Source organism: Mesoplodon densirostris, chromosome 19 (assembly GCF_025265405.1).
Source record: "Mesoplodon densirostris isolate mMesDen1 chromosome 19, mMesDen1 primary haplotype, whole genome shotgun sequence".
Classification (NCBI taxonomy): Eukaryota; Metazoa; Chordata; class Mammalia; order Artiodactyla; family Ziphiidae; genus Mesoplodon; species Mesoplodon densirostris.
The window spans coordinates 5,536,478-5,554,818 of record NC_082679.1 but is presented as its reverse complement, the minus strand read 5'-3'; the positions used below and the strand labels follow the sequence as shown (position 1 = coordinate 5,554,818).

General features: G+C 47.5%; 1 protein-coding gene across 2 annotated transcripts in view; it reads left to right on the top strand.

The window, feature by feature from the left end:
- Positions 1 to 8,228, top strand: part of PPP2R1A (protein phosphatase 2 scaffold subunit Aalpha) — a 32,796-nt gene extending 24,568 nt beyond the window's left edge. Inside the window, exons 10-15 of one of the 2 annotated variants that reach the window (XM_060085253.1) lie at positions 3,238 to 3,411; positions 3,743 to 3,803; positions 4,520 to 4,674; positions 5,509 to 5,651; positions 7,533 to 7,624; positions 7,762 to 8,228. In XM_060085253.1, the coding sequence (XP_059941236.1) occupies positions 3,238 to 3,411; positions 3,743 to 3,803; positions 4,520 to 4,674; positions 5,509 to 5,651; positions 7,533 to 7,624; positions 7,762 to 7,796 (660 nt within the window). In that variant the 3' untranslated portion in view covers positions 7,797 to 8,228. The remainder of the gene's footprint in view (positions 1 to 3,237; positions 3,412 to 3,742; positions 3,804 to 4,519; positions 4,675 to 5,508; positions 5,652 to 7,532; positions 7,625 to 7,761) is intronic. The other variant, XM_060085254.1, reaches the window with a different exon arrangement.
- Positions 8,229 to 18,341: the final 10,113 nt, after the last annotated feature.

Sequence of the window (18,341 nt, the reverse complement as noted above, 5' to 3'; positions counted from 1 at the left end):
GAGTTGAATGTTTGTGGGCATGATGAACTGCACGTTAGCTTATTTGTTTATTAGGCATTTGTTTTGCATGCCCTTATTCTGTACTAGTCCTTTTTTCCTGGGCACTAGGGATTCCAAGAAAAAAAAAAGAACGAGACACTTTTGAGCCTCAAGGACCTTCAGAGACTGGCAGTGGAGAGGGACAGACGGGCAGTCCCATGATGCCCTGATCATACAGGTGCTGTGATACATTCATCATGATCAGAGTTCAGGCTAAGATGCTGTAATAGAGACCCCAAAATACAGTGGCTTAAATAAGAGAATTATTTCTCTCACAACAGTCCAGAGGTGGGGTGGACCTACACTGGGGGGTTGGCCCTGCTGACCTTGGCACTCTGTGGGTCTGAGGTGGCTGAAGGGGGAGGGCACCGACCAGCAGCAGGCCCAGTCCTCTCAACAGTAAGACCCCAAAGAGGGCACCCATCCTGTCTATTCACACCCCATTCGCCAGAGCCAGTCATGCGACTGACCTCAGCTAGCTATTTATTTGGCTTGGAGCACAAAAGATGAGAGAGAGCACCGCGCGATGGCTGGAGAGGCCGTGGGGTGACAGCCAGGGCAGGAGTGTGGACTTGAACCTGAGGTGGAGGAGGCGGAGCAGGTCTGGGTGTTGGGAAGGAGCCCTGAGACGTGTCGAAGGAAGGTGCAAGTGCTGCAGCCTGAAGAGGCGCAGGGAGACCAGACCGGAGGCTGCTGCTGGAGTCTGGGGGTGGGGGGGAGGCTGCAGAGGTGCGGCTGGTTTCGAGAGGTAGGAGGGGCCGTGCCGGGGCCTGGGGGCCCGCAGGCCCCCTGCTGTTTGCCTTGGTGGGGACTGGGCAGATGGTGATACCACAGGACCCGTTAGTGTAACTTCTGTGTTCGCAGAGACCTCACCCTGACATACATGCACATGCACACAAGCGTGCATACACCACACACACACACGGGCACACATAATGCGGTGCACTAGGAAGTTGGAGGGAACATTGTAACAGTTCATTTCTTCACAGGTGAGTCCCCTGCTGTACACACCCCTCCCCCAATTATGACAGTTGAGGCTTTTATAATCATTGGATATAACGTCCTTTTAAGAAAAGATAAGTAAACTTAAAATTAAATCATCTATGTTATTTATGTAAACAGTGTTTCATGAACATTCACAGCAGCTATATCTAGTGGAAGATTCAAAGGACTGTAACAGAAAAAGAGTGAAACTAACAAGCTGATGAGCCCTGGGCCGGTTCCTTCCCTCTCCGTCTCCCTGAGTATCCTTGGCTTTAGGAAGAAACACATTAATCCAGTGAAGGGGAGGGGGAAGTTGTGTTGGCTCTGAGAGTCGTCTTCAGTTCTTAGACTAGGTAGTAGGAAACTGGCTGTCTTTCATTCCTAAAGGAGACTATTGTTTTTGAGAAGCAGGACTTAGTGCTTTTCTCAAAGGATTTGTGGAGAGGCCTTTTGGGAAATCTCACTTTGGAGCCGGCAACTGAGGCTGTCTTGTCTTTTCAGCGGTTGCCATTACTCTTCTTCATTGCGTGCTGGGTCTTAGTCCCCATGGCCACCCTTAGCTCCAGTGACTTGCCTGAACAACCTTCGGACCTCAGAAAAGCTGTTATACTCATGGTCACTGTTGATTACAGTGAAAGGATACAGATTAATAGCAGCAAAGGAAGAAGGTGCATGAGACCAGGCGCCAGTTTCCAGTTATCTTCTGCCAATGGAGTTAAACATAGTGCGTTTAATTCTCCCAGCGCCAACGTGTGACAGCACATGAGGAGGCTGCCAGCCAGGGAAGCTCGCCGAGCCTTGGGTTCCAGGACTTTTACTGGGGGTTGGTCACTAGGCATGGAATGGAGCCATTCGCGTGGCTGACCTTAGGTTACTCTGTCTCCAGCCCCTGTAGAGGTCAAGTTGATGCCACATGGCTCAAGGTCCTCACCATAAATCACATTATTAGCATACTCTATCTGGCATGGCCCAAGGCCCCCAGGTAAACAAAAGACCCTTTTATCAGGTTGGATAGTCCAGGTGCTTAGAGATCACCTCCCAGGAGCTGGTCAAGGGCCAGTCCTTTGGAATGTGCCAAGTTTGAACAGCCTAGACCTGTCCAGTTAACCCTTTACTGCACACTTGCTTATTTGGTTCACTGATTCATTTCAGTGTTTGCTTCCTTACCCCACAGCTCCCAGAGGGATATGTAGAAAAAATTAACTGTGGTGTCTGCCATCCAGGAATATATGATGTTGGACAAGGAATTAGTTGTGTTTATGTGCCTTTTCTTAAAAGTTGCTTCAAAGGCTTTTAGAAGCAGATGGGGGCACAGATTTCCCTGCTATCCTAAGATAGAGCGTTCTCATGAACCTGTCATAAGTCGAAATGGTGTAGAGCAAAGGACTAGTTTTTTTCTCTCGTAAAAGCAAAAATCCTCTTTGGGTTTCTTTTGGTTAGCAAAAGCAGGCACCAGTGCAGGTCTTTTCATAAACTCAAAGTGGTGTAAAGCGAACTTATGAAAAGTGGGGGATACCCGCATATGTGCACATGTTGTAAGTCAGAGCTCATAATATTGGTAGTCACCTAGTTGTTCAAAAATATTTCTTTATTCCTTCGTTTTTTTCTTTCAGCTGGTGTATTGAGCACCTACTATGGTTCAGAAACTCTGCTGGGTACTGGAGACATAAGGATAAATGAGACGTGCTCCTTACAGAGCTCAAAGACTAGCAAAAAGAGTAAAAGCAACAGAAATGATAAAAGTAATAAACTCCCACATGCCTAAGCCCTTTGTGGATCAGGCAGTTCAGTAGCCTCTACCACCCTTTGGGATTAGATGGACGTTTCTGTGTCACAGATTGATATCCAGGAATGTTAAGCCCCTTGCCAAAGGGCTCCCAGCTAGCAAATGGCAGAGCTGGGATTAGTATCTTGTCTATTTTTCCCAGGGCACCGTGTTTTTGCACTGTGATTCCTGCAACTTCTTCAAAAGGGCTAAACATTTCTTGTGCTTCTATGATGAGATTTGAAAAGCTGTCCCATTTAATAATTCATGTTGCTTGCTTTGTGTGTGCTTTTAATGCGTCCCCAGGGCCGGGAGCTGGGCTTGGGCAGTGGTAGTCTGCCCTGCAGAGATGTGTATTCCACGAGGTCGGTGTGGTTGAGCCCTTTGTGCCCTGCCCTGGGTTCTGCGTGTGTTGGCCTTCTCCCAGAACCCTTCTGTCCTCTCCTCAGTGCCCGGAGGTGCGGCTGAACATCATCTCCAACCTGGACTGCGTAAACGAGGTGATTGGCATCCGGCAGCTGTCCCAGTCCCTGCTTCCCGCCATTGTGGAGCTGGCTGAGGATGCCAAGTGGCGAGTGCGGCTGGCCATCATTGAGTACATGCCTCTGCTGGCTGGACAGCTGGTGAGTGCAGAGGCCTGGTGCCAGGCACGCTGCCCTGGGAGAGGTGGACGGTGGAGTCTAGTCACAGTGCAGTGTGTCCTGGGCTGTGCCGGTGGACCTGGGGGCCGTGAGGGCTCAGTGGAAGGTGTGAGGACTGTCCGGGGAGTCGGAGGAAGGTGCACAGGAAATAGGGCCTTTATAAGGGATAGAATTAAATGAGAGAGAGGAGAGAGAGAAGCCCCTCAGGTGAAGCTGAGCAGTGTCCCGGCTGCTTGGGGTGGGTGTGGTTTCCCTGAGGTTTGCTGGAAACTACCCGGTCTCCCGTGATCCCTTACTTCCTTGTCTTCTGCAGGGGGTGGAGTTCTTTGATGAGAAACTCAACTCCTTGTGCATGGCCTGGCTTGTAGATCATGGTGAGTACTTCTGGTGTCTCTGGGAGGAGATGGGGGCTCCAGGAGGAAGGCAGGGGTGGGTTGCCTGGGGCAGGTCGGGGGAGGGAGGAGGCTAGAGTCACTCTCCCATGCTGTCAGATGCTCATGTGGACCAACTCCTTGCTTTTTGGAGTCCCAGAGAAGCGCAGGGGTCGGAGGTGGACATAACAGGTCACCCCGGGGCTGCCTGCTACAGTCAAGAGTCCTAGGGCCACCAAGCAGACAGCCTGGGTTTGAATCCCATCTCCTGGCTGTTGAAGCTTAAGCAAGTCACTTGCCATCTTTGAGCCCATGCTCATTCTGTGAAACATGGGACTTCTCATCCCAGTCTTTGAAGGCCATTGTGAGAACTGCTCATTGTTTTCACTAAGAGTGGCAAAAATAAAAGTTAACATTTTTCTGTAACAGGCAGGCTCCATTCCATGTACTAAGTACTAAATCATTTGCTTGGGCAAATCACTTCTCAGAGCCTCAGTGTGCCCGTCTGTATCTTGGAGCTCTTGAGGAGGTACTGTGTGGAAAGGAAACCCTACATTTAGCACACAGCAAGCCCTTTCTTTCTCTTGGAGTTTATTGGTTCGTATGTGGCCTGGTACCTAGGACTGCTCGGTAGGCAGTAGTAAGTGTGACTGTGACTCCCCGCCCGAGTCAGTCCTTCACCTCTGAATCACCGCCCCCTGTCCCTCATCCTTCTGCAGTCTATGCCATCCGTGAGGCGGCCACCAGCAACCTGAAGAAACTGGTGGAGAAGTTTGGGAAGGAGTGGGCCCATGCTACTATCATCCCCAAGGTCTTGGCCATGTCTGGGGACCCCAACTACCTGCACCGCATGACTACGCTCTTCTGCATCAATGTGAGCATGCCCACCTGCCTCTGGCCTGTCCCTGAGGGATGGGGAGTACCTAGGAGAGGAGGAATGGCAGAGGGTCCTCAGGGGAGAAGCCTGGCTTGGGGGTGGGGAGGTGATGGGATCTGGGGTTGCAGGGGTGAGTCCTTGGGGAACTGCAGGCCAGAGGTTGGGGCTCCCCAATCAGAGTCACAGGGCCTCTGGGGGTGGGGACCTGACGTTGTGGGAGGCCCAGGACTAGGGAGACTTGGCCTCTCGGAACAGTGATTGCCAAACCTTTCTGAGCACCCTCTCCTTCCCCACAAAATGTGTATATATTTATTTATGATATAATGGTTAAATGTGCAGTTTATAGAATCAGACCTGCTTTTTAATTCTAGCTCTGCCATATATTAGCTATACTTAATCACTTAAATAAACCATACACATAACTAGAAATTAAAGGATAGGATTTCAAAACTAACTAAGTGTTCTGATAATTTCTTCCCATGCCTCACTTTGGAGACCACTGCACTGAGGAAGGGATCCCAGGGGTCAGGAATCAAGTCCCATCCCAAGAGGATGAAGGGAAGTCTGAGGGTGGGGAGACAGAATGGGACAGTGTGGACTGGGGGTTTGCAGGGCAGGGAGACAGTGGTGTTAGGAGGGTGTTAGGGGAAATGGGAGCTTCTGGAGAATAAACTACCCTCAGGGTGGGCGAATCTGGGCTCAGAACTCCCCCTGTTGCTCAGCTTCATCCTCTGGCCTGACAGTCACCAGAGTGGCCTGGTCAGAAAGGGAGAGAAATGGGAGTTAGCCATGCACTTTGGGTAGTCACCCTCTGCTCCTCACTACCTCCAGGTGCTGTCTGAGGTCTGTGGGCAGGACATCACCACCAAGCACATGCTGCCCACAGTGCTGCGTATGGCTGGGGACCCCGTCGCCAATGTCCGCTTCAATGTGGCCAAGTCCCTGCAGAAGATAGGGCCCATCCTGGACAACAGGTGAGGCCTGGACCCTCCTTCACACACCAGCAGTGCTGGTTTTGGGCATCTTAATCTTTGACTTTTGAAGGCAGAGCTTAGGGTTTGAGGCCCGGCACTGCTGTTTGCTTGCTCTGTGACCGCGAGGTCTTAGTTTCTTCAAATGTAGAATGAGAATTCACATGACCTGCCTCACATAGTGGGAGGGGGTGAGAAGGTGGCAGTTCTATATAATAGCAACAAATCATTAGAAAATAAAATTAACAAGTGTGTGTGTGTAATTTACAATTGCACCACAACCATCAAATACCAAGTAATAAACTTAATGAAAGATGTGTAATACCTCTAGTGAAAACTATGAAATGTTGCTTTGGGAAATTAAAGAAGACATACATAATATTCATGGATGGGGTGGTTCCCCAGACTCATAAGTTTAGTATAATCTCAGTTCATCTCAGCAGGTTCTTTGTTGAAAAATTGACAAGTAGATTCTGCAATTAACATGAAAATGCAAAGATCTGGAATAAGCAAGTCGATCCTAAAGAATAACAGAGTTGGAAGACTTATGCTACCAGATACCAAGACTTAACTATGATGCCACAGTAATTAAAAAGTGAGGTGTTGGCACAATAATATTCAAATAGCTCAATGGCACAGAATTGAGGGCACAGAAACAGACCCTCGTGTATACCACAGCAGCTGCTACTGCAGTTCAGTGGGGGAAATGGATCGCTCTGTCAGAATGACTAAACTAAAACTCAGTGGTGCAGTGTTGGTGAAGGACACTCTGGTGTTGGTAGACGGCTGGAACTCTCATATCTTGCCGGTGGGGCTGTAAATAATAAATGGGTCTAATCATTGAAAATTAGTAGAGTTGAGTGAAGCTAATTAGACGTACACCCCATGAGCTGGCGTGTCCTCTCCCGGGTGTGTCCTCTCCCGGGTGGATATCCGAGAGAAAGGAGTGCTTGTTTCTAACAAAAAAATGTTCATGGTAGCTTTATTCATATTAACCATGAAGTGGAAACAGCACAAGTGCCTATCGACAGTATAGTGGATAAGTTGAGGTTTATTCATATGGTAGGAGACTGTATTTAGCAATAAAAAACCTCCTTCCTGCTGTATGCAGCAACCTAGGTGACTCTCAGAGACTCACCTGCGTGAGAAGCCAGGCCCAAGAAAACCTATCCTGGGATTCCATTCATATCAACTTCAAAAATGGATGAAGGGGCATGTAGGTGATGGAAATGAGAAAAGTGGTTATACTGGGGTGGGGGGGAGCTCTGTCAACTGGAAGGGGACATGTGACACCTGTACCTCTGACTTCTGTCTCTGTCCACGACACAGCTTCATACCTTTAGTTTCTCTCTGAAGTCCACCTTCATTTCCCCAGACAACCGAGTGTCAGTGCAGATGCGTTTCCTTGGGCCCCTTACCTCCCTGGGCCCCTTACCTCCCTGGGCCCCTTACCTCCCTGGGCTCCTGTAGGGCCAAGTCCCTCCATTTTGGCGCTTGCCTCTCCGGTTACTCTTCATCAGTTTGGTCTGTGTCTTCCTCCCATCCCAGGCTCCACGTGGGTGAGAATCAAGAGGGTTGGATTTTCCACTGTGTTCACATCTAATATGCAGTAGGCCTCAATAAATATGTTAAATGAATGGAAGGTACCGATTGCCAAGGCTCAGAGACTTGTGGGTTCTGGATTCCACTTTTCCACACTGTCTGACCTCCCTGTACCTGTTCTGGGCCCCAGAGGCCTCTGTCCTGGTTTGTCGGACTTTCAACCTTCAAAGTAACTGTTTCTCTGGCCCCTGAGACTCTTAATTCAATTGTGTGTCTGTCTGTGCACACCTCGTGCCCCCGGCCCCACCTGGCTGACCCCTTGCCCTCCTCTTCTCTTCCCAGCACACTGCAGAGCGAAGTCAAGCCCATCCTAGAGAAGCTGACCCAGGACCAGGACGTGGACGTCAAGTACTTTGCCCAGGAGGCTCTGACTGGTAAGGCATTGAGAACTCCGAGACCCCAGCGGCAGGGTGGTCTGCAAGGATGGCGCTAGGCCTGGGAGCAGCCGCTCCAGGTGGGGAGACACAGGAGCAGCTGTGGGCAGAGGGCTAGCTGCTCTTCTGACTCCCAGCTGTTCCTGTTCCCCCAGTTCTGTCTCTCGCCTGATGCTGGAAGAGGAGCCAACGCCGGCCTCTGGTGTCCACCCTCCCCCCCAGTCCCTCCCTCAGGGAGACACTGGGGGCCTTTGGCTGTCACTCCCTGTGCATGGTCTGACCCCAGGCCCCTCCCCCAGCACGGGTCCTCCCCTCCCCAGCCTGGGAATCCGACTTCTCACCGTCCACCTCCCAAGGGGCTGAGGGGAGCGCAAGTTGGGACAGGGCAGAGACCTTGGGAGGAAGGGGCCACTGCCGCCCGCGCTGGGGGAGAGATGTGAGCATCCCGGGTCACTGGCTCCTACTGCTGTAATGGGGACCCCCTCCGCCGTCTACTTCTCCACCTCCCTTCCCTCCCCTCAGTGGTTTTCTTTGTGTCAACTGTGTTGTTTTTATTTTATTCCTTCTTTTCCCCTTTTCACAGAGAAATAAAGGTCTAGAAATAGCTGGTCCTCTGGTGTTAGTTGCTGGCATGGAGAAGAGGGCACCACCTCAGTGCCACCGTCTTGCCCTTCTCTCTGGGGAGGACCAATTACTGGGCTCGCACACCCCTGTGTCCTGCGAGTGAGGAGGGTTCTCTGGGAAGCCGATGGGAGTGCAGCTGGCCCACTGGGTAGCGGGTCCACGAGGTGTCTCTGGCCAGCACAGTCCTGAGGTGCAGTTCAACTTCACAGACGTTGGCTGAGTATGTGGTGGTTAAGAGCAGGTGCCGTGGAGCAGACTGCTTGCATCCACATCCCAGTTCCTTCACTTAATAGCTGTGTGGCCTTGAGTAGGTTGCCCAGTCTTTCTGAACTCAGGTTACAAGAGTGTGTAAAATGGGGATAACAGTAGAACCAGATTGAGGGGCCAGGTGTGAAGACTCAATGAGTTAATACACATAAGGTGGATACTGACTCGGGCGTGAGAGGAGTCACTCGGGAGCTGTAACTTGCTGGAGAACCCCCTGTGATTGGGAGGTCTCAGGATAGTCACGGCTGTGACAGGGAGCAGGCCGGGGACTGTGGCTAGACAGAACCAGTTATCCCACAACATCTGTCTGCCTATTTCTTTACTAAGATAGACACCCTGATTTTTAGCTGGGCACATGACTACCTGGATTCAAGGCAGTTTCCCAGGGTCTCTTGAAATTTGGTGTGGCATTGCGACTAAATTCTGGCCAGTAATATGTGAACAAAGTGGTATGTGCAGCTCTTAGGAAGGGTTCCTAAGCGGGGAGGAGATAGGCTCCCCCTCCTTTCCTCCTTCCTGTGCTCTGGAATGTGGAACAGATGGCTGGAATGGAAGCAGCCATCCCAGGCCTGGAAGTGATCTTAGACGTGTAGGCCCAGCAAGGCAGCAGAACAAGATAGGCGGAGCCTGGGTTCCTGATGCTGCCGAGACCCACACAAGTTACCAGTCGCCTGGGAGAGTTAAACTGTTTAAGTGACTGTTTGGGGTTTCATCACTTACAGGTCACCCGAGTTCTAACTGATGCAGGGACCAAAGAGCCCCAGAGAGAGGAGCAGCAGACGTAGTGGATGGTGGTGCGTGTAAGGTTTCACAGAGGACATGACACCTGAGTGAAATCTGGCTCCGCAGGGTGGAGGGGAAGTTGGCATTGGGTGGCAAGGTGCTTTCACCAGCTCAGTCCTCATGTTACTGAGTCCCTACTGTTCGTTAGACCAAATCGAACCCTGGGGGGTGAGGGTGAAAGGGACTCTGTTCCTCCTGTTATTAGCTCACCTTCATTTCCTAAGGGCAGGGCCTGTGGTTTAAACTCAGTCCCCCCACCCCACCCAACCCAAATGTACCTTTCCTGGATTATAAACACGTGAAGGACTGGACGAGTGAAGAACTCACACGGTGGGCAGGCAGGCAGTGTACTAATCACTTGCAGCGTGATGTTGAACGTTCAAGCTTCGTCATCAGCCTGCCAGTCATGGTTGGAGGAGCGTTCACATGAGTGACTGTGGTGTCCCACTTAGTGTTTTACTGCGTGACAACCCAAACCCCCAAACTCAGTGACCTAAAACAATGGGATGTGTTACTCCTCGTAACTCTGTGGCCTGGGCTTGGCTCAGTTGGGAGGTTCTTCTGCTCCGTGTGGTGTCTGCTGGGGCTGCAGTGTTCAAGATGACTTCTTCATTGCCAAAACCCCTGTGGTTGCTTCTGCCTTCCAGGATAAAGCTGCAGTCTTCAGCTTGCTCCAAAATACTCTATATGCCCTGGAGTCAGCCTCATCTCTTTATGCTGTTGTTGCGTCCGCACGTCAGCAGCGGAGCTAAGGTGTCTCTGGACCACACATGGTAGGACTGTTACATTGGCGGCCTCCAGTGGACCATACTCTAGGGCTCACACCTTGAGTGGTCCCCTCCCACACTGGCTCTGGGCTTGGCCATGTGACTTGTTTTGGCAAAGGAGTGACAGTATCAGAATTGAAGGTGGGGAGACTTGAGGCTAAGAGATCCAGGAGGATTCTGGTCTAAGTGGGCTGGAGCAGGTGGAGTTGGGGAGGTGGCAGGTAACGAGGGTAACAGGAAAATTCCCAAGGAGACAGACTGGGACTTGGTGGCACCTGCATTAGGGGAGTAAAGGGAAGGTTGCTGTCACCTTGGCACCCAGGATTCAGATCTTCCCAGTCTCGCTACCCACCACTCCCTGGCAGACATTCTTGGCTCCTGCAAACCCACACATGCTTCAGCATCTCCAGCCTTTTGCCTGTAACATGAAACTCTACCTGGAAAGCTTTCCCTCTTCCTCCCTCATCAGGGAAACAAGTAATTAGTATGGAGAGTGGGGAAGTGAGACGGAGTTACCTGGGGAGCATGGAGGAGTAGGTAGGGGCCAGATCCCGAGGAGCCTCTAAATAGCAGGGCGCAGGGCTTGAACTTGGCCCTGAGGGACGGGGTCCAGTAAGACTTGGGGAGATCCTTCTGGGGTCAAACAAGGCCAGGAGGCCAGGGAAGAGGCTGGCATGGTGGTCCTGGAGGGTGAGGACCTCAGCTGGGCTGTGGTTGAGGACACAGGGCAGAGGGATGGAGGAGGTAGACCTGATGCCACTTCTCCTTTTCAAACCCACAAGAAATTACACAAGGAGCAGCCGGAAGGAAGGCCTGGTCTCTCTCCTGTCCTTGGTTCTCGTCAGAATATCTGAAGTTTCAGCACATACCTGTCATCAGCCCTCCTGTGTGGAGGAAATCCCCACGCCAGCCATTCCCTTAAGTGCTTCCCTGTCCAGCTGTGTTTCCCAGATGGGGGAACAGACCCAGAGTGTGTTGGGTGTGTGATGTGGGCCCTTACGGACCGACCAGACCAGAACTCCATAAATCTCCCAGAAGAAAGAAAATGCCTTGATTTCCTCTTGTAGCTTGAGATCCTCTTCAGCCCAGTCAAAGAAGGAAGCTGGCTTGACAAGGTAGACGAAGGAGGGACACGGCATGGCTGGCTTAGTAATACTACAGGAATACAAGTCCTGATCTCTTAGCCGTGTTGCACGTTGTGGAAATCCTTTTTAATGAGTCAGGGGGCAAAACCTGATCTGACCTGAACTGCTCTAGTGACAAAACCTGACTTAGGCTGTTATGTAGAGTTTTATCCCTTTTCTATGGAATATAAAGCACAACAGAAATGTTCCTGTGTTTGGAATATGTGGAATACACTGAATTAGTCCTCGAAGAAACTATCCACAAAGAGAAGCCCAGACCCAGATGGCTTTACTGAATTCTACCAAAACATTTAACTAATTAATACCGGTTCTTCACAAACTCTTCCAAAAAACAGAAGGGGAGGAAACACTTCCCAGCTTATTCTGAGACCAGTATTGCCCTGATACCTAAAACCAGACAAAAACGCCAAATGAAAGAGATCTACTAGACCATTATCTCTTAAGAACAAAGATGCAGAAATGCTCAAAAATACCTGAATTCAGCAACACATTAAAAAAAATTATACACCATGACCAAATGGAATTTATCCCAAGCATTCAAGGTTTAACATCAGAAAAATCAATGTAATACATCATTAGAATAAAACGCAAAACCACATAATCATCTCAGTTGATGCAGAAAAAGCATTTGACAAAATCCAACACCTTTTTGCGATAAAAACACTCAACAAACTAGGAATAGAGGGGAACCTCCTTAACATGATAAAAGACGTCTCCAAAACCCCACAGCTAACATAATACTTAACGGTGAAAGACTGGGTGCTTTCCACATAAGATCAGGAACAAGACACTCTTGTCCTTTCTACTCATTGTACTGGAAGTTCTAGCCAGAATATTTAGTCAAGAAAAAGCAAAGGCTTGCAGATTGGAAAGGAAGAAGTAAAACTGTTTGCAGATGACATGATCTTATATATAGGAAATCCTAAGGAGTCCACTAAAAAAAAAGATTGAGCTACTAAACATGTTTAGCAAGATGGCAGGATACAAGATCACAGAAATCATTTGTATTATTGCAGACAATAGCAAATGTTTGGTGAGGATGTGGAGATAATTGGAGCCCTCATGCACTGCTGGTGAGAATGTAAAATGGTGGACCCCCTTTGGAAAACATTACCAAGCAGTTCCACTGCTAGGTATATACCCAAGAGAATTGAAAACATGGCCACAGAACATGTACACGAATGCTGCTAACAGCATTGTTCACAAGAGCCAAAATGTGGGACCCACTCAAGTGTTTATCAGCTGATGAATGGACAAATAAAATGGGGGGTATCCATATAATGGATACTACTTAGCTATAAAAATGACCCAAGTACTGACATGTGCTACAACATGGGTGAACCTGGGAAAAAAAAATTACGCTAAGCGAAAGGAGCCAGACACAAGCGGCCATATATTGTGAACTTCCATTTACATGAAATGTCCAGATAGGCAGATCTATAGAGACAAAGTAGATAAGTGGCTGAGGTCGAGGGGTCGGGGTAGGGGGTAGTGGGCAATGGAAAGTGACTCTTTAATGAGTATCAGGCTTCTTTTGGGGGTGATGAAGCATCCTGGAACTAGTGGAAATGGTTTCACAACTTTGTAAATATACTAAAATCCATGTAATTGTACACTATTATAAGAGGGTAAATTTGATGATACATGAATTACATCTCAATGAAGAACGGTCACCACTAAGCCCTATCTGGCTACCCTGGTCTAGGTAAGTAGGTTTGTAAGAATAAAACAATTTTCTTCTGTCCTTTCCACAAAGTTATTTATACTTCAGTTGGCCCCCTGCACCGTCGGGTTGAAAATATTTGGGGGGAAAAAAATTCCAGAAAGTTTCAAACGCCAAATCTTGAACTTGCTGCATGCTGGCAACTATTTACATAGCGTTTACATTGCAGTAGGTATTATAAGTAATCTAGAGATTATTTAAAGTATATAAGAGGGTGTGCGTTGGTTATGTGCAATTACTACGGCACTTTATTTATTTATTTATTTATTTGCGGTACGTGGGCCTCTCACTGTTGTGGCCCCTCCCGTTGCGGAGCGCAGGCTCAGCGGCCATGGCTCACGGGCCCAGCCGCTCCGCGGCATGTGGGATCTTCCCGGACCGAGCCACGAACCCGTGTCCCCTGCATCGGCAGGCGGACTCTCAACCACTGCGCCACCAGGGAAGCCCTACTATGGCATTTTATATAAGGGGCTTGAGCATACATGGATTTTGGTATCCATGGGGGGTTCTGGGGTTAACCCACATATACCAAGGGATGACTAGTTTTTTCAGGTGCTGTTTAGAAGAGGACTTTCCTAATATTTGCTATCCATTTCTATCTTTGCAGTATAGTTAGAGAATATGTTTGATATTTTTTAAATCGTTTGATAACAGCTGAGACTTACCTTACGGGGCCCAGTATATGGTCAAGTGTTGTAACTCTCTTTGTGTCATTGAGTAGAGTCCGCAGCTGTGAGCAACATTCTGCAAGGTCCAAAAGACCAAGTTTATTTGTGGTAGGCAGATCTGCTATTCATTTCTAAATTTAGCTTTTAACAAATTAATACTAAGAAAATTGCTAAACTCCCACTTTAATTGTAGAATTGCCTGCTCTGTTTCGTAAATTTCTGCTTTATGTATTTTGAAGCCATGTTTATAGAGGCATTTTAAAATGAAGACTTTATATTTTGGTGAATTCAGTCTTATCATTATGAGATTACTTCTTTACATTGAGCAGGGACCTTTTCATGTCAAGTCTTATTTCTCTGATACTAATATAGATCCATCAGCTTTCTTTTGATTAGTATTTGCACAGTATGCTTTTCCCATCCTTTTGTTTTCAAACTTTCTGCAGCCTTAGGTTATATATATAGCGATCGTAAATGGCATATTTTTAGAAAATCCAGTCTGACGATCTTTGTTAACTGATATTTAGTTCCAATTATATTTAATGTACTTAGCTAATATATTTGTGCCTAAATCTGCCACCTCCCTTTATGCTTTCTATTTCTTCTACTCTTCTGTTTTTCTTTTTCTCATTGCCTCTTTGTGGATTGACTTAGGATTTATTTTACCAATTCTTTTCTCCCCTCTTCCTGGTTTGGAATCCACAGACTCTGTTTTTATTCTTTTAGTGGTTCCCCTACAACAGTGTTTCCCCACCTGAGTACTGTTGATATTTTCAGCCTGATAATTTGTTGTAGGGGTGGTGCTGTAGTAAATTTATCTGCATCCCCAGCTTCCACTAGTTAGCAGTCACACCTCCCACCTCCTCCATGGCCAGAATTGTCTCCAACGTGGCATTTATGCACTAGGAGGCAAAATCCCTCCCAGCTGAGACCGCTGCCCTAGAAATTAGCACACGCATAACCAACATATCAAAGTCTAACAATCAAAACCTTTATCCTCGTGTTAATACAAGAGCCTTAGAATCTTTTTTTTAAATTTATTTTTATTTTACTTTTGGCTGAGTTGGGTCTTCGTTGCTGCACGTGGGCTTTCTCTAGTTGTGGCGAGTGGGGGCTACTCTGTTGTGGAGCACGGGCTCTAGGTGCGTGGGCTTCAGTAGTTATGGCTCGCAGGCTCTAGAACGCAGGCTCAGTAGTTGTGGCACACGGACTTAGTTGCTCCGTGGCATGTGCGATCTTCCCGGACCAGGGCTCAAACCTGTGTCCCCTGCGTTGGCAGGTGGATTCTTAACCACTGTGCCACCAGAGAAGCCCAGAACCTTAGAATCTTGATACTCAGAATGCGGAATGGACCAACAGCCTTGGCATCCCCTGGGAACTTGTTAGAAATGCAGAATGTCTGATCACAACCCAGATCTGTTTGATTTTATATTTATGGTACTTCTTTTGTCTTTTATGCTGAAAAGCTTAGTTTTTAATTACATTGACATAATCATTTGTTTTATTCACATTGCAGGATATGTATATAATTATATAATACTTAGAATTACATTTTAGGATATTTGGAAACATTAAATATAATTATATAAAATATATAAGTATCACAGAGTATATGTTATATAATTACACATTCCGTATATCAGAAAGGCACATAAAATATTTGTAATAGTTCCAGAATGACTAACAGATGTACTAATAGTCTACTGAGTATAGCTTAACGTTTCTTTTTTTTAATTTTATTTATTTTTTTAGCTTAATGTTTATGGCTCTTTTTTTCTTTTCGTTTTTTTTTGAAGAAATTTCCCACTCATTGTGACCTGAGGTCAGTCACACGGCCCTTCTAATCCACCCACTCTCATTTGTTGAGAAATGCCTCAGCCATGGAGTACATGGAAAAGGTCACTGGCCCTCGGGGCCCATCCTCTGAGTTCTCCAGTCCTGTCTTTTCCACCTAGAGGGTGACTTGGCTTTTATGAACTTCAAGTTGGGAGAATCAAATAAAATGATGAATGTGTGATATTAAGTGTATTGTTATGAGCAGCACTCCCGGGCCACAGGCTTTGTTTGCTCTGTAAGCCGACCCTTTCTGTAAGAGCTGATGTTTGCTGCTCCAAGTCCTTGATCCGGTCAGAGTGAAGAGACCGGGGTGGAGATGGAATGAGCTACGTGGCCCTAATTTCTCGTCCCCCTGCAGGCTTGAATCAGCAGTGGTGCATCACTTGTCTCCAGTGGCCTCTTCCACAACACCATTCATGAGAACCCCCCACCCCAAAGTAACACTGTCTCCCTTTTTGATGACTCCACTTCTTTGGCTGGATTTTTTTTTTTTTTTTTTTTTTTTTTTAACCACCGGCTTCTCCATTCAGCCCTTCAAATGCTTCGACCTAGATGACCTGGAAGTGGATGAGTTTGAGGAGCCAGTTGGTACCTTTGGCTGCTTTAACTTCAATAGTCTGAGTAGAGGTCCTAGCAGAGCCCTAGAATTACTGTGTTCTCATGAGGTCAGCCTGTGGTGCATGAAATGCACGTGTCTCCTCGGAGGAGAATTACCATGGCTGCCCAAGCAGATAAGGGCCACAAGGGGGCGCTTTGTTCCTGATGTGCAAACTGTTCACAAGAAGGACAAGATTCTAAATATTGTCATCAAGTATGGATGGAAGGAAGGCACCGGGATCATCTTCCCAAATGGGTGATGACAGGCCTGAAAACATCTCTCAGACGTCTTTGTGCTTAAAGACAAGTTCCATGCACGTTTCTGCAGGGATGCATCAATGTGGCCTAGAGTTCATCCCTGAGCCACAAGGACATGGGACCTGGATCTGTGTGTATGGGGGGGGTGGCGAAGATGAAGATGATGGGAGTGTTTTCATTCATTCCCACCAGGCTGGCTGTTCTTTCCCCCCTTCATTCATTTCCTACTCATTCTATCTCAGCTGCTTTCTTACTCTCTGCCTCATTTTCACTACGGCAGCATGTGGTTACCTCATGAACACTCCCACCATTGCTCATTCTTCTGGCCAGTGTTCAACGGTCAAATAGCGGGCTACTGCAGACATACTCATGCGTCATTACCCTTCTCGCAGAACTGTTGGCCCAGACTCTAGGTTGAGATACTAAGGGAGAGGCAGTAACCTCAACACTCTTCATGTGGAGCAGGGAGCTGACCAAGGCCCACACCAGGGTTCCTGATCGCTCCCCTGCTTCCCCACACGTGGAGCTGGAAGGTCTATTTTTCCTAATACTCTATATACACACAGGGTAGGGGAACAGCAGAATAGGAACTGCTCTTCACTTTCATTAAAGCTAAACTACAGGGTGGGGGGTAGATTCCAGCTCCTCAGCCTCCATTGGGAAAGTAAGGAGCTCTGGGGGGCAGGGGGCAGCTACTCACCACGAAGAGTATCAGGGTCACATGTTTCTCTCCATCCACCTGAAATCAGAGTCTAGCCAACTCAAACTTCTAGTTTCTGGTTTTGTGACATGTGGAGCTACTTTTCTTTTACCCTCCTGGAGGCTGAGTGGGGAAAATCCAGCTCTACCAGGCCTGTAACCTACTCACCCACAGGTATGTGATGTTTAAAACATTGGGGGAGAAGGGTTGCTTGAGCCAGGTCCTGGGGTTGGGTCTTTATTAGATTTTCTCATTTGAACAAGTCCCTGGATTTTTTTTTTCCAATTTTTAAAATTGTAGCAAAAATACTCATAAAATTTACCATCTTAACCATTAAAAATTATACAGATCAGTGGTGTTAAATACATCCATAATGTGCAGCCATCACCACCATTCAGCTCTGTAACTCATTTCATCTTGTAAAACTGAAACTCTATGTATGCCGATTAAACAATAACTCCTCGTCTCCCCCTTTCCCCGATCCCTGGAAACCACCATACTTTCTGCCTTCTATGATTTTGACTACTATAAGTATCTCACATAGTGGAATCATACAGTATTTGTCCTTTTGTGACTGGTTTATTTCACTTAGTGTAATGCCCTTGTTAACCTAAAACAGCCAGCTATTTTACCAGCAAAATGGGTTTATGCAGGAGCTGCAAAGAATTACAATTTGGGACATGCACCTGTGAGGAAACGTGTAAGTCCAGTAAAGCAAAGAAGAGGAAAATTTTATAGAGGAGAAAGGGCAGTTGGGAGGGGCTGTTATACAAAAAATCCATTGGCGGAAACTGGGAGTTCAAAGTACAGTGGCTTTTCATTGAGTTGTGACAGTCTCTCATTGGCTAAACTGTTTCTAGGCAATGAGAAAATCTTGCTTCCTCTTGCTGGTGGCAGTAAAGTAGCGTCACTTCCTGCCAGAGATGCAAGGAAACACCTCTTCCGGGAATCTGTACTGAGATCCAGTGGTACGCGTGTGAGAGCTCCCCCTGCTGGTCTCCCGACACCGTCTTGGTGAGGGTTCCCTTTACTAATGTTCACATTCTCAAGGTTCATGTTGTATTATATCGCAGAATTTCCTTTCTTTTAAGACTGAGTAATATTGCATTTTATGTATATACCGCACTTGTTTGTTCATCTGTTGATGGACAGTTGGGTTGCTTCCATGTTTTAGCTATCAAATATCTCTTTGAGACCCTGCTTTCAATTCTTTTGTATAGGTACCCAGAAGTGGAATTGCTGGATCGTATTGTAATTTTATTTTCAATTTTCTGAGGAGCTGCCATCCTGTTTTCCAGCGGCTGTGCCATCTTACATTCCTACCAACAGTGCACAGGGTTCCAGTTTCT